This window comes from Artibeus jamaicensis, unplaced genomic scaffold, assembly GCF_021234435.1.
Source record: "Artibeus jamaicensis isolate MK-2021 breed Jamaican fruit bat unplaced genomic scaffold, CSHL_Jam_final scaffold_3222, whole genome shotgun sequence".
Taxonomy (NCBI): domain Eukaryota; kingdom Metazoa; phylum Chordata; class Mammalia; order Chiroptera; family Phyllostomidae; genus Artibeus; species Artibeus jamaicensis.
Genome location: NW_026522038.1, coordinates 4786091 through 4803886, shown reverse-complemented (window position 1 = coordinate 4803886; position 17796 = coordinate 4786091). Strand labels below are relative to the sequence as shown.

The window sequence follows — 17796 nt, the reverse complement described above, 5'->3', positions numbered from 1 at the left end:
GAGGAAGCAGGGAAGGAAAAGGTGCGGGCACGTTCCCGGGAGGGAGAGCGTGCCTGTGTTCACTTCTTTACTGGCCGCTCACCACTGAAGTGTCAAAAGAGAATGGATCTTGACTCTGTGTTCTCTTGTGTTCACTACTTTATCTCTGGTGCCAGCGACTGTGTCTGGTCCATGGCCAGCATTCTTAAAAATATCTGTTGAATTTATGAACAAGTACCATATAATGTGACAGCTGTTCTCACCAAGTAATGAAGAAATGCTATGGGAGCACGGGAAGAAATCACAGGGAAGAAAAAAGGCTTTCCTTAACCCACTTAGGGCCAGCCCCCGGATGGGTCTGAATATTACACTGACAAAGATTAACAAGAGAAAAGCATACAAATTTTATTTAATTTTTATATGTGCTTAGGATCCTTCACAGAAAATGAAGACCCAGAGAAGTGATCAGAGCAGGAAACTTTGATATCTTTTAGACAAAGAAACAAAAAAATTATGAAGAATTGACAAGACGAAGCATTTGGGATGGGGGTGAAGAAGAAACTAGGGAGATAAGGATTAGTTTAGGAAGTTTTGTTTGTATAGATTTCTTGCCTCCAAATTCCCAGTCTATGCTGTACAGGGAAGGTACCTTTCATGTGGGAGTTTTATGACTCATTTCAGAGAAAAAGGAGGAAGCGAGGAAGCAAGTATGACTTTCCTGCTTCTGCCATTAAAAAATTCCTTCATTTTAAGATATTTAATATGGTAAAGTGTCATTATCTTGGGGATAGCGTGTCCTAAACCTGTCAATCAAAGCTTGTAAAAGCCAACTGAATGCCAACAGGAGTCCCTAATTTTGGGTGCAATGAACAGAAAGAGACTTTACCCAGTGCAAACAGAACAACTGTGAGACAGCTTGGTTGTACCACAGCCCAGTCAAAGCACACACAGGTGAGGCAGCTCTGTCTGCTCCAGAGAGACAGCTTCAGTGTTACAGCTCTATAGCTGTGGTAATGCGGTCTCCATAGAAAGAGAAAGTGCGCTCTGATGAGGCCGAAGTAAAGCTGGCTTATATACAGAAAAGTGCCCACCCCCAGTCCCTGGTTGGTCTATGCTCATGCAAATAGGGACTCCAGATCCCCAGTTTGATTCGTCCATAAAGCACTTTACTGATTGGTCCGGAGGAGCCATTCTGATTGATAGGTGCAGATGCTAATGAGAATATAGCTGCACAACTCCAACTGGATAAAGGAAGTCTCAGTTCCATTGGTTGAAATATAGTTCTAAGGACTGGCTCAGAGAGCAGATGCACAGTGCATAGGCTGACAGCTTAGCCTGTGGCTTTTCCCTGATAGACAATGTAATGAGAGGCTTCTGCAAACAATGGCTGCTAGACTCTGCTTATGAATTTGGGCCTGGTTAACCACAAGCAGTCCTTTTTCACAGATATTTTCTTTCTCAGGGTCAATTCCAACATCCAAATCATAGGGGCGCCAAAAGGAAAAGAGGAAGAGCAAGAAATTGAAAACTTGTTTGAAAAAGTAATGAAGGAAAACTTCCCCAATCTGGCAAAGGAAATAGACTTCCAGGAAACTCAGAGTCCCAAAGAAATTGGACCCAAGGAAGAACACATAAAGGAATCACCATCATTAAGTTCTATGAGATTAAAGGTACGGAGAGAATCTTAAAAGCAGCAAAAGGAATGGAGATCGTTACCTACAAAGGAGTACCCATAAGACAATCAGCTGACTTTCTCAGAAGAAACTTTGCAGGTAAGAAGGGGCCAGAAAGAAATATTGGAAGTAATAAAAAGCCAGGATCTACAACCAAGATTACTCTATCCATCAAAGCTATCATTTAGAAGGACAGATAAAGAGAATCCTATCTGCAGCAGAGAGAATCCTAGAAGCAGCAAGAAATAAGGGGACAGTCACCTACAAAGGAGTTCCCATCAGACTGTCAGCTGATTTCTCAAAAGAGACCTTACAGGCAAGAAGGGGCTGGAAAGAAGTGTTCCAAGTCACAAAATCCAAAGACCTACAACCAAGATTGATCTATCCAGCAAAGCTTTCATTTAGAATGGAAGGACAGACAAAGTGCTTCTCAGATAAGATGAAATTCAAGGAGTTCATCATCACCAAGCCCTTATTATATGAAATGTTAATAAAGGGACTTACCTAAGAAAAAGAAGATAAAAAATATGAACAGTGAAAGGACAGTAAATTCACAGTTATTAACAACCACACCTAAAACAAAAGCAAACTAAGAGGACAGCTAGATCAGGAGCAGAACCATAGAAATGAAGATCACATGGAGGGTTAGCAACAGGGGAATGGGAGGAGGAGAAGGTACAGAAAATAAGTAGCATAGACAGTAGGTAGAAAATAGACAGGGGGAAGGGCAAGAATAGTATAGGAAATATAGAATCTAAAGAACTTGAGACACATGGTCATAAACTACAGGGGGGAATGGTGGGGAGGGGGTGGGCAGGGTGGAGGGGAATGAAGAGGGGAATAAAACAACTGTAATGGCATAATCAATAAAATATATATAAAAATAAAAAATAAAGATCATGTGTGACAAGCCCATTGCCATCATTATACTCAATGCCCAAAAAACCATAAGCATTCCCCTTAAGACTGGGAATAAGACAGGGATAGCTGCCTTCACCTCTCTTATTTAACATAGTACCTGAGGTCCTAGCCACAGCAATCAGACAAGAAAAAATAAAAGGCATTCAAACTGGAAAGGAAGAAGTAAAACTGTCCTTATGTGCAGGTGACATGATACTGTACATAGAGAACCCCAAAGATTCCACCAAGAAACTATAGAACCAACAAATGAATTCAGCAAAGTAGCAGGACACAAAATTAATATCCAAAAATCAGTTGTGTTTTTACATGCTAATAATAAACTAGTAGAAAGGGACACTAAGAAAACAGTCCCATTCACAATTGCTACAAAAAGAATAAAATATCTAGAAATAAATCTAAACAAGGATGTAAAAGATCTATACTCAGAAAATTATAAGAAACTGAAGAACATATAAATAAGTGGAAGTACATACTGTGTTCATGAATGGAAGAATTAACATCATTAAAATGTCCATGCTACCCAAAGCAATCTATAGATTCAATACAATTTCTATAATGATGTATTTTACAGAACTAGAACAAATATATCAAAAATTTATATGGAACCACAAAAAGACCCACATAGCAACAGTGATCCTGAAATAGAAGAACAAAGCTGGAGGAATTACACTACCTCTTATTAGACTATATTATAAGGCCATAGTAATCAAAACAGCATGGTACTGGCATAAAAACAGACACACAGATTCATGGGACAGAACAGAGAGCCCAGAAACATCCCCACACCTTTATAGTCAATTAATATTTGACAGAGGAAGAAAGTACATACAGTAGGCTAAAGATAGTTTACTCAATAAATGGTGTTGGGAAAACTGGACAGATACATTCAGAAAAATGAAATTAGATCACCTTCTTATACCACACACAAGAATAAATTCAAAATGGATTAAAGACATAAACATTAGGCCCAAACCCATAAAATCCCTAGAAGAAAACATAGGCAGCAAAATTTTGGACATTGCTCATAGCAATATTTTATAGGATATATTTCCACAAGCAAGGGAAACAAAAGAAAAAATAAACAAATGGGACTAGATCACACCAAGAAGTTTTTGCACAGCAAAGGAAATCATCAACAAAATAAAAGGCAACCCACAGAATGGGAGAACATATTTTCTGATACATCTGATAAAGGATTAATATCCAAAATTTATAAAGAAAGTACAAAACTCAATACAAAAAAACAAACAACCCAATTAAAAAATGGGCAAAGGACCTGAACAGACACTTCTCCAAAAAGGACATACAAGTGGCCAATAGACATATGAAAAGATGCTCAAAGTCACTAATTATCAGAGAACTGCCAAATAAAACCACCATGAGGCATCATCCCGCCTGTCAGAATGGCTGTCGTTGATAAATCAACAAACAACAAATCCTGGCGAGGATCTGAAAAAGGAAAACCCTTTTGCACTGTGTGGGAATATGGACTGGTGCAGGCACTGTGGAAAGCAGTATGGAGATACTCAAGAAATTAAAAATGGATCTGCCTTTTGACCCAGTGATCCCTCTTCTGGGAATATATCCATAGGCATGCAAAACACTAATTCCAAAGAACATAAGTACCCCTACATTCACTGCAGTGACATTTGCAATCGTCAAGATATGAAAGCAGCCCAAGTATCCATCAGTAGATGAATGGATCAAACAATTATGGGACATTTACACAATAGAATACTACTTGGCTATAAAAAGAAAAGAAGAAGAAGAAAACTTTACCCTTTGGGACAGTGTGGACAGACCTGGAGAACATTATGCTATGTGAAATAAACCAGCCAAGGAAAGACTTACATGTGGAATGTAAGTTCCACTTCACTTACATTTCACTTACATGTGGGATGTAATGAACAAACTGAACTAACAAGGAAAATGGGAACAGACTCATAGACGGAGAACAGGATGACAGCTATTGGGGAGGGATGGTTGGGGGTGGAGGGATTGAGCAAAAAAGGAAAAAGGACTCATGGACAACAGTGTGGTGATTGCTGGGAGGTGGGAAGTATAAGGGGACTAAATAGTAACGGAAAAAATACCAGTAGCATTTTTCACACAACTAAAACAGTCCTAAAATTTATATGGAACCACAAAAGACCCTGAATAGCCACAGAAATATTGAGAAAGAAGAACAAAGGTGGAGGTATCATGCCGCCCGATATCACACTACTTACAAGGCTAATATATCATGCAGAAATGTGGCAAGATAGATGGAATGAAGGCTTTATAGCACTTTGAATTTCTTAAAAGTACATGAATTTGAATTGGCAGTAGTGAATTATAATACCATAAGAGAAAGGAACATAATGTTCTATAGTAACTGTACACAGAAGAAAGGAAGGTAATTTTATTTCTCCAGATTTTAAAGTACGTAATAAAATAAAGGGCAGAGTACATAAACAAAGCATTATCATTTTATTCTTGTTTCTGCTTTATGCCTAGTCACAAATTAATATCACAAGAGTTAAATCACAATGAGATGACATTAGCATACTTGTACTGTACCTCTGTAGTTGATTCATAGAAAACATGAACATAAAAAGTGTGAATTATATGACATAATAAATACATAGTTCTCAATACAAAAGCAATATGTGTTTATTGTAAACAAATCAAAGAATTGGAGGGAAAAAATCCATTATCCATGTTTTCCCTCCTTTCCCACACCCAATGGTAACATATAATAATACAAAAAGAAGTAATACGAAATATACAGCTAATGTTTCTGAAATTTGGAATGAAATACGTAAAACAGTCAAATTGTTTATTGGCAAAAAATGAATGGATGAAACTAAAAAGTTGAGGAAAATATACTAGGAATAAAGATCTTAGAGGAACTTTAGGATTTTGAAAAGCAATTTGTGACTTCAAGGATATTTCTTTTTAAAAAATTACTTATTTATTTTTAGAGAGAGGGGAAAAGAGAGGGAGAGAAACATCAATGTGTGGTTGCTGCTCACACGCCCCCTAGTGGGGGCCTGGCCCACAACCCAGGCATTTGCCCCGACTGGGAATTGAACCAGTGACTTTTCACTTACTGGACAATGCCCAACCGAGCCACACCTGTCAGGGTAAGGATGTTTCACTGTTAGTAGACATGTCAGTATGATTTAAAATTGAGAATTATCTGAGGCATTTTAAAAACCAGTTACTTTGTTAAAATGTGCTTCAATTACTTCTAGCGTTAAGTCCTGTATATGTCTCTATGGATAGACTCACAGCACCCTAAACTTAATTCCGCATAGACCTTACTACCCACTACTGCAATTATTTATTCACCTGTCTCACAGAGTTGGATTGTATCTTGTTTACCAATATACTTCCAGGGTCTGATACATTATATAGCAAATGTAATAAATGCTCAGTAAATGCTTTTGGGAGAAATTGAGAGAGGACACAGTGAGATATTGCCCTCATTCTGAACAGAATGTGATTTTTCCATTGTGTAAGAGAAAAAAATCTTCATTTAGGTTCTAGCCTTCTTCATAAATTTTTCAGAATGCTTTGGTCCTCAGAAGCTCAGAAGGGATTGAGTTTTAACCTCTTTCTATGGTTTCAGTTACAAATGAATGTCCTAAATTAGAGTTCCTGTTGGACAGTGTCTTACCTTTTGAAGTAACACCCCAAGTGAAGTAACATGGTTTGAGACTGTGCCAGTGCTGATATGTCACACTGTTTACACTCAGCACTGGACCATATCCTACATCAATTCCTTCTTGACTAACTGTACAGCTCACACTCATTGCAAATTCCTTCCAGAAATTTCTTAGAGAAAATGCACAGGAGAAAAATTCTCATCACAATTTTCTTCTCCAGTAATAAGCTATCAGTTTTAAAAGCAGCACAAAGGCTTTACAGAAGAGATTTAGTAAGATTCAGAAATCATGGCCATATTACACGTGATATATCAATTGCAATATAGATAAGTAATTATAATTCTGAATAATCAGACTTTATGAGAAGTCCTTTGAAAGCCAGGAGTTTCCCCCTGTTCTTTATTTTCTTTCCTTTTTTCTTCCTCAAGCAAGCCCTTCAACATTTGTTGCAAGACTGGTTTGGTGTTAACAAACTCCTTTAGCTTTTTCTCATCTGGAAGCTCCTTATTTCTCCTTTGATTTTCAATGATCCCTTGCTGGATAAAGTATCTTTGATTGTACGTCCTTGCTTTTCATCACCTTAAATATTTCACTCCATTCCCTTCTGGCCTGAAATGTTTCCGTTGAGAAATCAAATGACAATGTAATTGGTGCTCCCTTGTAATGTAACTACCTGCTTTTCTCTTGTGGCTTTTAGGATTCTTTGTCTTTAATCATGATGTCATTTTAATAATGATGTATCTCGGTGTAAGCCTCTTTGGGTCCAACTGGTTTGGGACTCTCTGAACTTCCCGGATTTGCGTGTCTTTCTCCTTCACCAGATTAGTCATTATTTCTTCAAACAGATTATCGATTTCTTGTTTGCTTTCTCCTTCTGGTATTCCCACAATGTGGATGTTGTTATGCTTCATGTTGTCCAAAATGTTTCTTAAGCTCTCCTCATTTTTTTAAATTCTCTTTTCTTTTTTGCTGCTCTGCCTGGGTGTTTTCTTCTACCTTGTCTTCCAAATCACCGATGCAATCCTCTGCTTCATCTAGCGTACTCTTTATTCCTTCCCTTGTATTCTTTACTTCATATTTTGCATTTTTTTATTTCTGACTGGCCTTTTTTTATGGTTTCTAAGTTGTTCTTCATGTTATTTAGGATCCTTATAATCATTACTCTAAACTCTCTGTCTGATAAATTGCTTGCCTCCATTTCAGCTAGTTCTTCTTCTGGAGAATTCTCTTGTTCTTTCATTTGGGGTCTGTTTCTTTGTCTTCCCATTTTGGCTGCTTCTTTGCATTTGTTTCTATGTATTAGGTAGATCTGCAAAGACTGTAGTGTAGGCCTGTGTCAGACATTGCTTGTGACTGGCCCTGGTCAACCTGTTTGGACCTAACAGCCACCCAGAGCTTGTTACTTGCTCTGCTTGGCCTGTTTGTGTGCAGAAAGATGCCACTGGTATTTTGATAGAGATACATTGAATCTATAGGCTGTTTTGTGTAGCATGGACATTTTAAGGACTTTAATTCTTCACAATATATCTTTTAATTTATTTGTATCTTCAATTACTTTCTTTAGTGTTTTATATTTTTCCAAGTACAGGTCTTTGACCTTCTCAGTCAAATTTATTCCTTTTTTATTTATTTTTGGATGGAATTGTAAATGAGATTGTTTTTGTAGTTTTTCTCGATAGCTAATTATTGGCATATAAAAATGCATCCAGCCCTGGCTGGTGTGCTCAGTTGATTAGAGTGTTGTCCTGCACTCCAAAACAGTTGTGGGTTCAATCCCTGGTCTCTGTATCTCTCTTTCCCTCCCCCCGCCTCTTTCTGTAAAAGAAATGAAAAAATGTCCTCAGGTGAGGATAAAAAAAATGGAATTTTTTAAATGAAAAGTTATAAAATGACTTTTCATTTTTTATGAAATGAAAGTCCTGAAAATTTTTTCATATCCTGCTAACTTAACTAAATTCATTTACCAGTTACAATAGTTTTTTTTGGTGGAATCTTTAGGGTTCTCTCTATATGGTATCGTGGCATCTTCGAACAATAACAGTTTTACGTTTTTCCAATTTGAATGCCTTTTATTTCACTTTCTTGTCTGATTGCTGTGGTTAGGACTCCAATACTATTTTGGATAAAAGTCATGACAGTGGACATCCCTGTCTTGTTTCTAATCTTAAAGAAAATGCTTTTAGCATTTTATAATTGAGTACAATGTTAGCTGTGGGTTTGTCATAAATGGACTTTATTATATTGAGGTGTGTTCCCTCTATTCCCACTTTTCTGCTGTTTTTAACATAAACAGATGCTGGATTTTTAAGAATGCTCTTTCTTCACCTACCGATATGATCATATGATTTTTATCTTTCACTTTATTTATGTGGCATATCCCATTAATTGATTTGCAGATATTCAATCAGCCTTGCATCTCAGGAATAAATTCCACTTGATCATAGTGTATGATCTTTTTAAAGCACTGCTGAATTTTGTTTGCTAATATTTTGTTGATAAATTTTGCCATCTATTAATCAGGTATATTGGATTGGACAGGCCTTATTCTCAACCTGTTACTGGGGTTGATGAAACAGAAGGAATCACTCTGTAAACCTCTGCGATGGGGTTCTAGAATTTAAATTTATACTGGTGTTAGATGTAATCAAGGCATCTGTCTGGCATTTGAAGGACCTATACACAAAAGTAAAGGAAGAGCCCTGACTTGTGGCTCAGTTTGTAGGAGCATCCTCCCATAACCAAAGGGTTATAGGTTCATATCCTGCTCAGGGTACATACCTTGGTTGTGGGTCTGTTTCCTGGTCTGGGCATGGACCCCCTGGTTTGGGCATACACTGGAGGCAATCAGCTGGTCTTTCTCTCTCTCTCTCCCTTCATTTATCCCTTTCTCTCTCTCTAAAAACAATGAAAAAAGGTCCTTGGGTAAGGATTAAATTTTAAAAAGTAAAGGAACAGAATATTCGGGCCCAGACTGGGTAGCCCAGTGGCTTAGAGCATTGTCCCAATACACCAAGGTTGTGGGTTCAATCCCTGGCCAAATCAATCAGCCAGCAAATGCATAAATAAGTGGAACAACAAATAGATGTGTCTCTCTTCTCCTTCCTCTCTCTCTCTAAAATCAATAATAATTTTAAAAAGGAACAGAATGCTTGGTAGCTGACCATGAATTTACCCAACAGTGCCTCTAACACTGACCTCAGGGACATTGTGTCATTTGTAAACAACTCGGAAACTACCTGATGAGAAATAAAATATGAAGTATTTAAAGGCAGAGCTAACTTAGGCAGGCAGGAATGGGCATCTAACCTTCACTCAATAACTATGCGATCTAGGTATATTATCTTCTCACGACCTCAAGTGTCCTCATCTGAACACTGGAGATAAACTCACAGGAGAGCACCCCACTCACAGGCTGACACAAGCATTAAGGATGATTTGGCACGTAAGTGCACCGCACTCAGGAAGTGCAACCTCATCACTATCACTCTATCATTATGATTATTGTAATTTCTCAGGCAGAAGCAACATGACTCCAAAACACAAACAGACTAACTCCAGTGATAGCCTAAAAGCTTTGATAATTTCAGGAAGAACAACACAACACAGAAAGAGATCCAATTTTCGATAATGGATTTGAAAACAATTGGGATTGCTGGCTTATCTGAAATCAGTTTGAGGAAGGTAATAAGTGAATCTTGTAACAAGCTTATTATTAAGTTGGCAAGTTTCTTTGCTGCATTTAAGCCATCAGCAAGAAAGAGTGTATGTGTATGGTAAAATATCATTATTTTAAGTACACTTTAAGATGATGTGATTATTTAAAGACTAATAGTGGTTACTAGAAAAATCACACCCTCCGGCAGATTATGTGACATTTTATTTCTGTTGTAGTTCCTACTTAACTTTGGCCCAGTGGATTTGTATATTTGCTAATCATAATTTGTTTCCAGGCTATTTTCTCACTTGCTATTTATTTAGGTAAAAATGAGTATGAATCTAGTAAGAAACATAGTAACCAAAACAATCAATTATTACATGAGTCTCGGTTTGGGTTTCTTAGAAAGAAAGTACAGCCGAGGAAAAGGATCCGGGTGCAGCGAATATTTTGGAGGTGATCCTGTGGAGTGAGATAATGGGAGGCATGAGATGGGAAGGAAGAAAAGCTAATCTGAGAGCCGTACTGAGTTCACTGCTATAGACAACAGTACCTATGAGAAGCATTCAGAATATCGCCCAGAAATGCCCATCTGATAGACAGGAGGCTATTATTCAGCCTGGCTGGGAGTTACCCCTGGGGGGTCGGGGGAGGTACGTTATCTTCACTGCCCTCTGACAGGCTGCACCCAGTGTACAGGCTCAGCAAACTCCCTAGCTCCTGTGCTGCTGAGAACATATTGGAGGAAAATGCAGAGAGATTGGGCATAAGTGAGTTTGAGCCCAGAGCACCGGGAGTAGAAGGTGAGCCTGAATTCACAAGAAACTATCCACCACAGCTACAGCTAAAATTAGAGGCGGGCAAAGTGGGCGTGCAAGGACCTGAGGCATCTGCTACATATACAATAGCAAGAAGCTACATGTGCAAACAGGTCTTCCCAGGCTTCTCCAGGGAATAAAGTGAAGTTACCCTTATCTTGACCTTCCTTAAATAGTTTTGAGGGCGTCTGTACCTAAAATAAGTATAAAATAGATCGAAAGTAAAATACAATCTTTACACATACCTTACTACGGGCTCAATAGTATCTAATTATATTCTGTCTCTACAAAGAGATTAATGCAACATTATACCAGCAAAAGATAGGAAACAACCCAACTATGCAATAATAATGGAAGGGTTAAATAAATTACAAATCTGTAAAATATGATTATTATGCATCCCTTAAAATTGTTTTTAAGAAAGTATTAATGACACAAAGTAAGACTTGTGATAATGATACTTTGAAAGTCAGATCCAAAACTACATATATTGTTACTGAATTTCAATAAAAGTATACAAAAGTAAGCAGTCTTCAAATGTATTACATTTCAAAACCAGCACTCTCATAATTATACATTTTCATTTCTAAAGTATCTACACCAAATTTGGACTCCAAAGCATAGTTCACCCACAGTGATTTGCTTCACCACCTTCTGCATCCACGTGGAAACGTGGGAAAGCCTTTTCTGGTTGTGGTACTAACCTGTGAGCACTATAAACATGTGGCGGAAAAGGCTGGAGGCGCTAAACATGCTGCGATGCACAGAACGCAGCAACAAAATCTGCCCCAAGATGCCAGCAGCAAAAATAACGAGCTAAGGAATAAACACTTAGAATGATCTAATGCCAGAAAACAGCTCCGTTTTGAAGCATCTGTGCCAGAAACTTGGGGTAGATTTGGTATATTAATTTGCATATCTCACTATTATTTTATAGTAATTTATCTCACTAAATTTGTACCCAAATTTAATTGATATGGGTACATCTTAATGTTAATCACTAGTGTTACAATGCAGAAATATTGTAATAATGTGGTTGGGAGAAAGAAGGAAATCAACACAAGTGCAAAGAAGGGTGAAATTTTAATATGAAACTGTATTTGTACAATTGAATATGTATTTACCAACTGAATAGTATAATTCAGCTATGAATCAAAAGAACAAAATTAAAGACAATATTCCAAATACTGGAAAAGCATAATCACATATTATGTCTAAAAATAAAGTATAATTTGCAAGTTTATAACATGTTCTTACTTCTTGGTAGAGAAGAAATCTCCATAAAGTATATTGCACACATTTGTATTTTTGACTTCGGTACATGTTTTTAAGAACTATTATGTGCAAAATGATTTTGCACAGAGAAAAGACTGGAAAAAAGATATTAAAATATTACTATGGTTACTTCTTAGTAGTGGAATTATCAGAGGTTTTTATTTTCTCCTTTACTGAAATTTTGGTGGCTTAAATGGCAGATAAGTCTGCATCTCCCTCAAGAAAATCTGAAAGTCAGCAATAGAGGCTAAGTCACACATATTTAAGGTATGTGTCAGGTCCAAATGAAAGCAAAATAAAGCTGGGCTCGATGAAAGGAAGGACAGTAACATTTAGAGCTGTGTTGTTTCCCCACAGTGGGCTATTCTTTTGGGTAATAAGTGGCTGAGCAGTGAACTGGCCCCTTGTACTATACCAGAGGGAAGATATCAGGAAAAACTTAAGTGCAAGACTTTCAAGGTGCATAGAAGCAAAAGGTACATTAGTTAGGATTAGTGTAGCATACATAATAAAAGGCTAAAAGTCTGTTCCACTCCTATTTTTAACAATACAAATGTTATTTTAAAATAACAACGTCAAATTCTATATTTGGTGTAGTCAAAATGAACGAACACCAAATTAAAATATATACACCTACACATGTACACACATGTGTAAGAAACAAGTGCAAAACATGCACTGTTCCACTACTAATGGAAGCAGTAAAAATAACAGGTAAAATTCTCTAGCCTGAGACAGTTACAACTCAGCCAAGCTGATTACTTCCCCAGGAAATAAGTCAATTAGAAAGGCAATTTAGAAATACGCACTAGAGTGGAAAAACAGGTATCGAAGATCCACTTACTTATTATTTCCACGAATGCCTGCTGGGTGAGAGCGACGAGGCACAGGGTCTATCTCTCATCATTTTACATGTATCCTCTGTGAACTTAAATTTTTGGTCTGTGTCCTCCCTGTGGACATGGTGGTACAGAAGCAATGACAACCGTGACTCCCTTATCACTAAAACTAATGTGACTGAGAGGTGTCCCCAGTCCTCCCCCTCAGCACTACATGTCAAGAGTGACCCCTCTCAGATGTGCCCCCAGAAGACAAAGACAGCCTTTCACAAATAAAGGGAGTTATTCTTCTTTAAGGTATACACTTGGCCTAAAACCACCTTCTTTTCTCAAAAAAAAAGATTTTCTTTACTTATCTTTAGAGGGGAATGGAAGGAGAGAGGGAGAGAAATATCAATGTGTGGTTGCCTCTTGTGTATCCCCTGCTGGGAACTGGCCTGCAACCCAGGCTACACCCTGACTGGGAATCCAACTGTGATCCTTTGGTTTGAAAGCCCGTACTCAATCCACTGAGCTACACCAGCCAGGGCACAAAACTATCTTCTTTAAAGTACGCCTTTGTTTTAATTTGTTGAGACTGAGCAAATAAATTATACCTGTGACAATCATATTGTTCAGGATTTTATACCAGAATCTTCAAGTCTCTTTTCAGTTGGTCAAATTCCCCATATGAACTTCTAATGAGCTTGAACACTGTAAGCCCCGGAGCTGACAGGGTTACAATGTAGATAAAGATGGCTGGAGTCTCAATTTCAGTTAGTTAATGTTCACTCAATCCTACTGTTGTTTTCCATAGAATATGCCAGTTCTCCACTGCACCTGATGTCCCCAGGCCCAAATAAACACATATCTGGGATTCCTTCCAGGCCGGGGGAGAGGACATCTGCCCAGCTGTACAAGGCAGGGGAGTTCAAGGTCTAATAGCTTCTTAAACAGACCTTCAGCCAATGCTCGTGTTTACAGCCCACCATTCACCCCACATTTACAGAGAAACTTGTTCCATAAAATCCTAAGGTTAATGGTATAAATTAGCCATTTCTTGGCTTTCCCCTTGACTGCCTAACTATCAGCCTTCCGAACTGCGTATCAGCTGGAGTTCAACCAAAGAAGCAAACCACTGCGCATGTGTGTGTCACTATGCAGAGATGGTTACAGGGGGTTGGCTTCCCGCAGCTGTGCTAAGGGGCTGAGTGGTTTCTGTTGTCGTCTTCGTGTCTGAAGCTGGAGCTGAAGTCCACAGGGCCTGCAGGCAGGGCAGGAAGACAGATACAAAGTGGGGGAGAGAAAAAAACAGGCTAAAAACCACAAGCACAGCCAGGAGCCCACGAGGATGGGCTGAAATCTGGGTCACTTTCTGCTGCCTCGGATCTTGATGACATGAGGATTCTGCAGAAGCTAGAGCCCTTCCTCACAGAGCTAAACACACACATCTGGTCCAGGAGTCAGAGAAGCTAAGAAAGATCCAGAGGAAGATGGAGTAGTCGCAGGCCTTGCTGCTGCTGCACGCCAACGAGGTGTCATCACATCAGCAACGAAGTGTGCTGGGGGCAGATAATCAGCCTGTTTGGTTGTATGGACCTACAGATGAGGCACTGCTCTCAAACGCCTGGACGTGATTGGGAGGACATGCTTCTGGACTTTGAGCTGATGCTGTAATGGGAAGAGACTCTGGGGGCCTCGGGGAAATGTATTTTTGAACGTTGGAGGGACATAAATCATTAGGTGGACTGTTGTATGTGATTTTAAATTCAGTCCTCTAACACAAGGAATCCTTGACTGTGGTGGTGAATGCACAAACCTGCATGTGGTGAAACTGTACAAACTTGTATAGAACTAAACACACACCTCATACAAATGGGTACAAGTAGAAATAGGAACTATGAATTAGGCCGATGGATTATGTCAATGTTAAAATCAACATCCTAGTTGTACTATTATACAAGTTTTGTAAACTATCACCTTCAGGGGAAAATAGGTAAATGTATACATCAGATATCTCTGTATTATTTTTTACAAACTACCTGTGACCCTGCAATTATCTCAATATTTTGATAAAAAAGAAAAAGATGGCCCTCTGTGATCCTGGTCCTGGCATTTCAACTTCTGTAGACCCTGTGAACAGGACCCAGTGACTTGCTTCTAATAAATAAAATAAGGTAGAAGTGATGGATATCACTTCCATGATTAGGTTGCAGAAGACTCTAGCTTCGGTCTGCTGGACTGGCTCTGGCAGTCTCTCGGCTAGCATGCACTGATGAAGCAAGTTGCCGTGTTACAAGAAGCTCACATGGCAAGGGATGAAGGGTATTCTCTGGCCATTAGCCAGGGAAAGATGAAGTCCAAAGCCTATTCCCCTGCGAAAAACTAAATCCTGCTTATTAAAAAAAAATCCACCACTAAGTGAGCTCAGAAGCCTTGAGACATGACTCCAGCTCCAGCCAACAACCATGCCCTCAGCCTGGAAAAACTGAAGCACGCCTGGATCCCCGATCCATGGAAGCTGTGTGGTTTTAAGCCACTAAAGTGTTGGTGAATTTTGTTATGCAACAATACACGCTATTTGTCCCCCTTTTCTAGATCCAGTATTTTGTTGCTGGTGTCTCTTTTCCTGATTTCTTTATTCTTTTCTTTTAAAGATTTTATTTACTTATTTTTAGAAAAGGAAAGAGAGAGAGGGACAGAAATATCAATGTGTGGTTGCCTCTTGCATGCCCCGTACTGGGGACCTGCCCTGCAACCCAGGCTGGGAATTGAACCAGCAACCCTTTGGTTTGCAGGCTGGCACTCAATCTATTGAGCCATACCAGCCCAAGCTGATTTCTTTATTCCTATGGGATTATCTCTCTTTTTATTCCTTTATTCTTATTTTGTTAAGGTTCAGGAGGAAAACCATATGCATTTCTTGAGCCTACTACCTTTTACTGGAAGTCAGCCTCCAATCTTCAGCCTCCAATCTGTAAGAGACTGAATGTTTGTGCTCCACCTCCAGTCCATACACTGAAGCCTTAACCCCCCTGTGATGCTATTAGGAGCCAGCTCCGAAAATGGGATTAGTGCCCTAACAAGAGGAGGAAGAGACACCAGAGCTTTCTCCCTCCCTGCCCTATGAGGATATGGAGAGAAGGCAGCTGTCTGAAAGCCCGGAAGCAGGCTCACAACAGGAATCAAATCTGTAGCTCCTTGGTCTTGGACTTCCCAGTGTGCAGAACTGTGAGAAATAAATGTCTGTTGTTTAAGCCACTCAGTCTATGGTATTTTGTTTTAGCAACCAGAAAAGACTAACATAGCACAAGGCCAACAAATTAATGAGAAAAAAAGATTAATGAGCAGTCTATTTTAAAGGACAGTAATTCTATTCTAAAAATGTCATGCCATGAGTCTAGTCAAAGAGATCAAGAGAAAGTCGGCTGCAAAATGCACCCTTTTCATTCTAATCACTTCATTGATGCGGCATAATCAGAGGACTTTTTTTCTTATAGTTTCAGCTAGCAGCGGGATTTAAAATGCCCCAGTTTGCCATCTGGTTCATTTTCACCAGCATGAGCAATACCAATAAAAAGAAGTAGCCTTCAAAGCATCAGCCCTTTTTTAACAGAGAAAAAAATTAATAAATGCCTAGACTGTGAGTTCTATTCGAGTCACAGTGAGGTTTAGCCAGAATTTCAAGAAATTCTCGCTCATAGGATATATAAGCAACTAAATTACCCCTTTTCCTTCTCTATTAAGTCACTACTATAAAAAAAAAAAAGAGAGATAATGTCAGAATGACGTTGGCATCCCTGGATGGGGAGCTAAAACTGTCTTGCATTTCTCGGTGCTCCAGTAAAAATCACTAGCCTCCTAAGACATGGAAATAAATAAGATATAAAGTTTGCTTTCAACCCCCTTAGATGTCTTTTCCTCTTCACATACCCTGAGGATTACACCTATAGCCATTTGTCTGGCTCACGGGTCCGATCAGGAAAGGATGATAAAACTTCTCTTGGGCCTCTGCACTAACTTCGTAAAGAGCCAGGGAGACTGAAGAGGCATCTCCACGTCCCTAAGGCTGCCTCCCTGGGAAGTCACAGAAGTCCGGAGCTTGGAGGTATCTCCTAGGCATAAAAACCTGAAGACTAGGGTATTTATCTGACCTCAGAAAGATACATTTGTATTCCAGAAGACTGAGTAAGAACCCAGGATCCTTTCCATCCTGTCTCAAGAGAGCAAGGGTTTTTCCTCCCTCCTTTGGGAGGAGAGGGGAGCAATGGACTCTCTTCTGTATAAAAAAAGGAGAAAATACATTGTCCTCTGTCTCTTGTCTTCAGGGTAAAACCTGACACCTGCACAAAGAGACTCCATGAGCTGTCTTCACACTGCCTTTGGGTCCTGATAATGGGACCAAAGCTGCAATGGCACTCCAGCTGCTGGTCTGCTTGTCAGCAACACAGCACTCTCTTCCCTTACCCGGATGCCGCCTCTTTCTACAACGTTCATCTACACCCCCAGGCATATCTCATTTTATTGTGCTTCACAGATGTTGCATTTTGGGTCCCCCCCACCACCACACAAATTGCAGGCAAGACCCTCCACCAGCAAAAAGATCACATCTCATTTTACTGCAGAACAAAACCCACACTACTGCCTACATATGCCTGTAGGCACATAACCGAATGTGTAGGTGAACATCTCAGATGCTTCATAGTCCTTGACAAACAGCAGAGAACTGCAGACATAGAGCAAACAAGCAAGTTAGAAAGAGAATATCCACTAGGGAGCAAATGAGACCTCAATATATTTAGTCTTACGGAAAAAATCTCCTCAGAAGTGAGAGATGCATATGGGCTCATGAGATTAAAAGGTGCAATGAAAACAGGTCACAAAACTCCCTAGGTTCCCCTATGGAAGGGCCATGGCCCTCAACTCCAGCCCATCCTAACTAGATCTTGTTCTCAAAGCTAAGATCAGGAATCCGAGTGTGTCTCGGGCCCTCTCAGACCTGCTCCT

At 39.3% G+C, this 17796-nt stretch overlaps 1 protein-coding gene across 2 annotated transcripts in view; it reads right to left on the bottom strand.

Annotated features, from left to right (window-relative positions):
* The window catches only part of MCUB (mitochondrial calcium uniporter dominant negative subunit beta), a 94344-nt gene that overhangs the window by 42265 nt on the left and 34283 nt on the right, over positions 1 to 17796 (bottom strand). The window contains exon 2 of one of the 2 annotated variants that reach the window (XM_053657045.1): positions 9002 to 9118. The exons of the other annotated variant lie outside the window; for it this stretch is intronic. Within the exon in view, the coding sequence (XP_053513020.1) occupies positions 9002 to 9034 (33 nt within the window). The 5' untranslated portion in view covers positions 9035 to 9118. The remainder of the gene's footprint in view (positions 1 to 9001; positions 9119 to 17796) is intronic. 2 annotated transcript variants of the gene reach the window in all.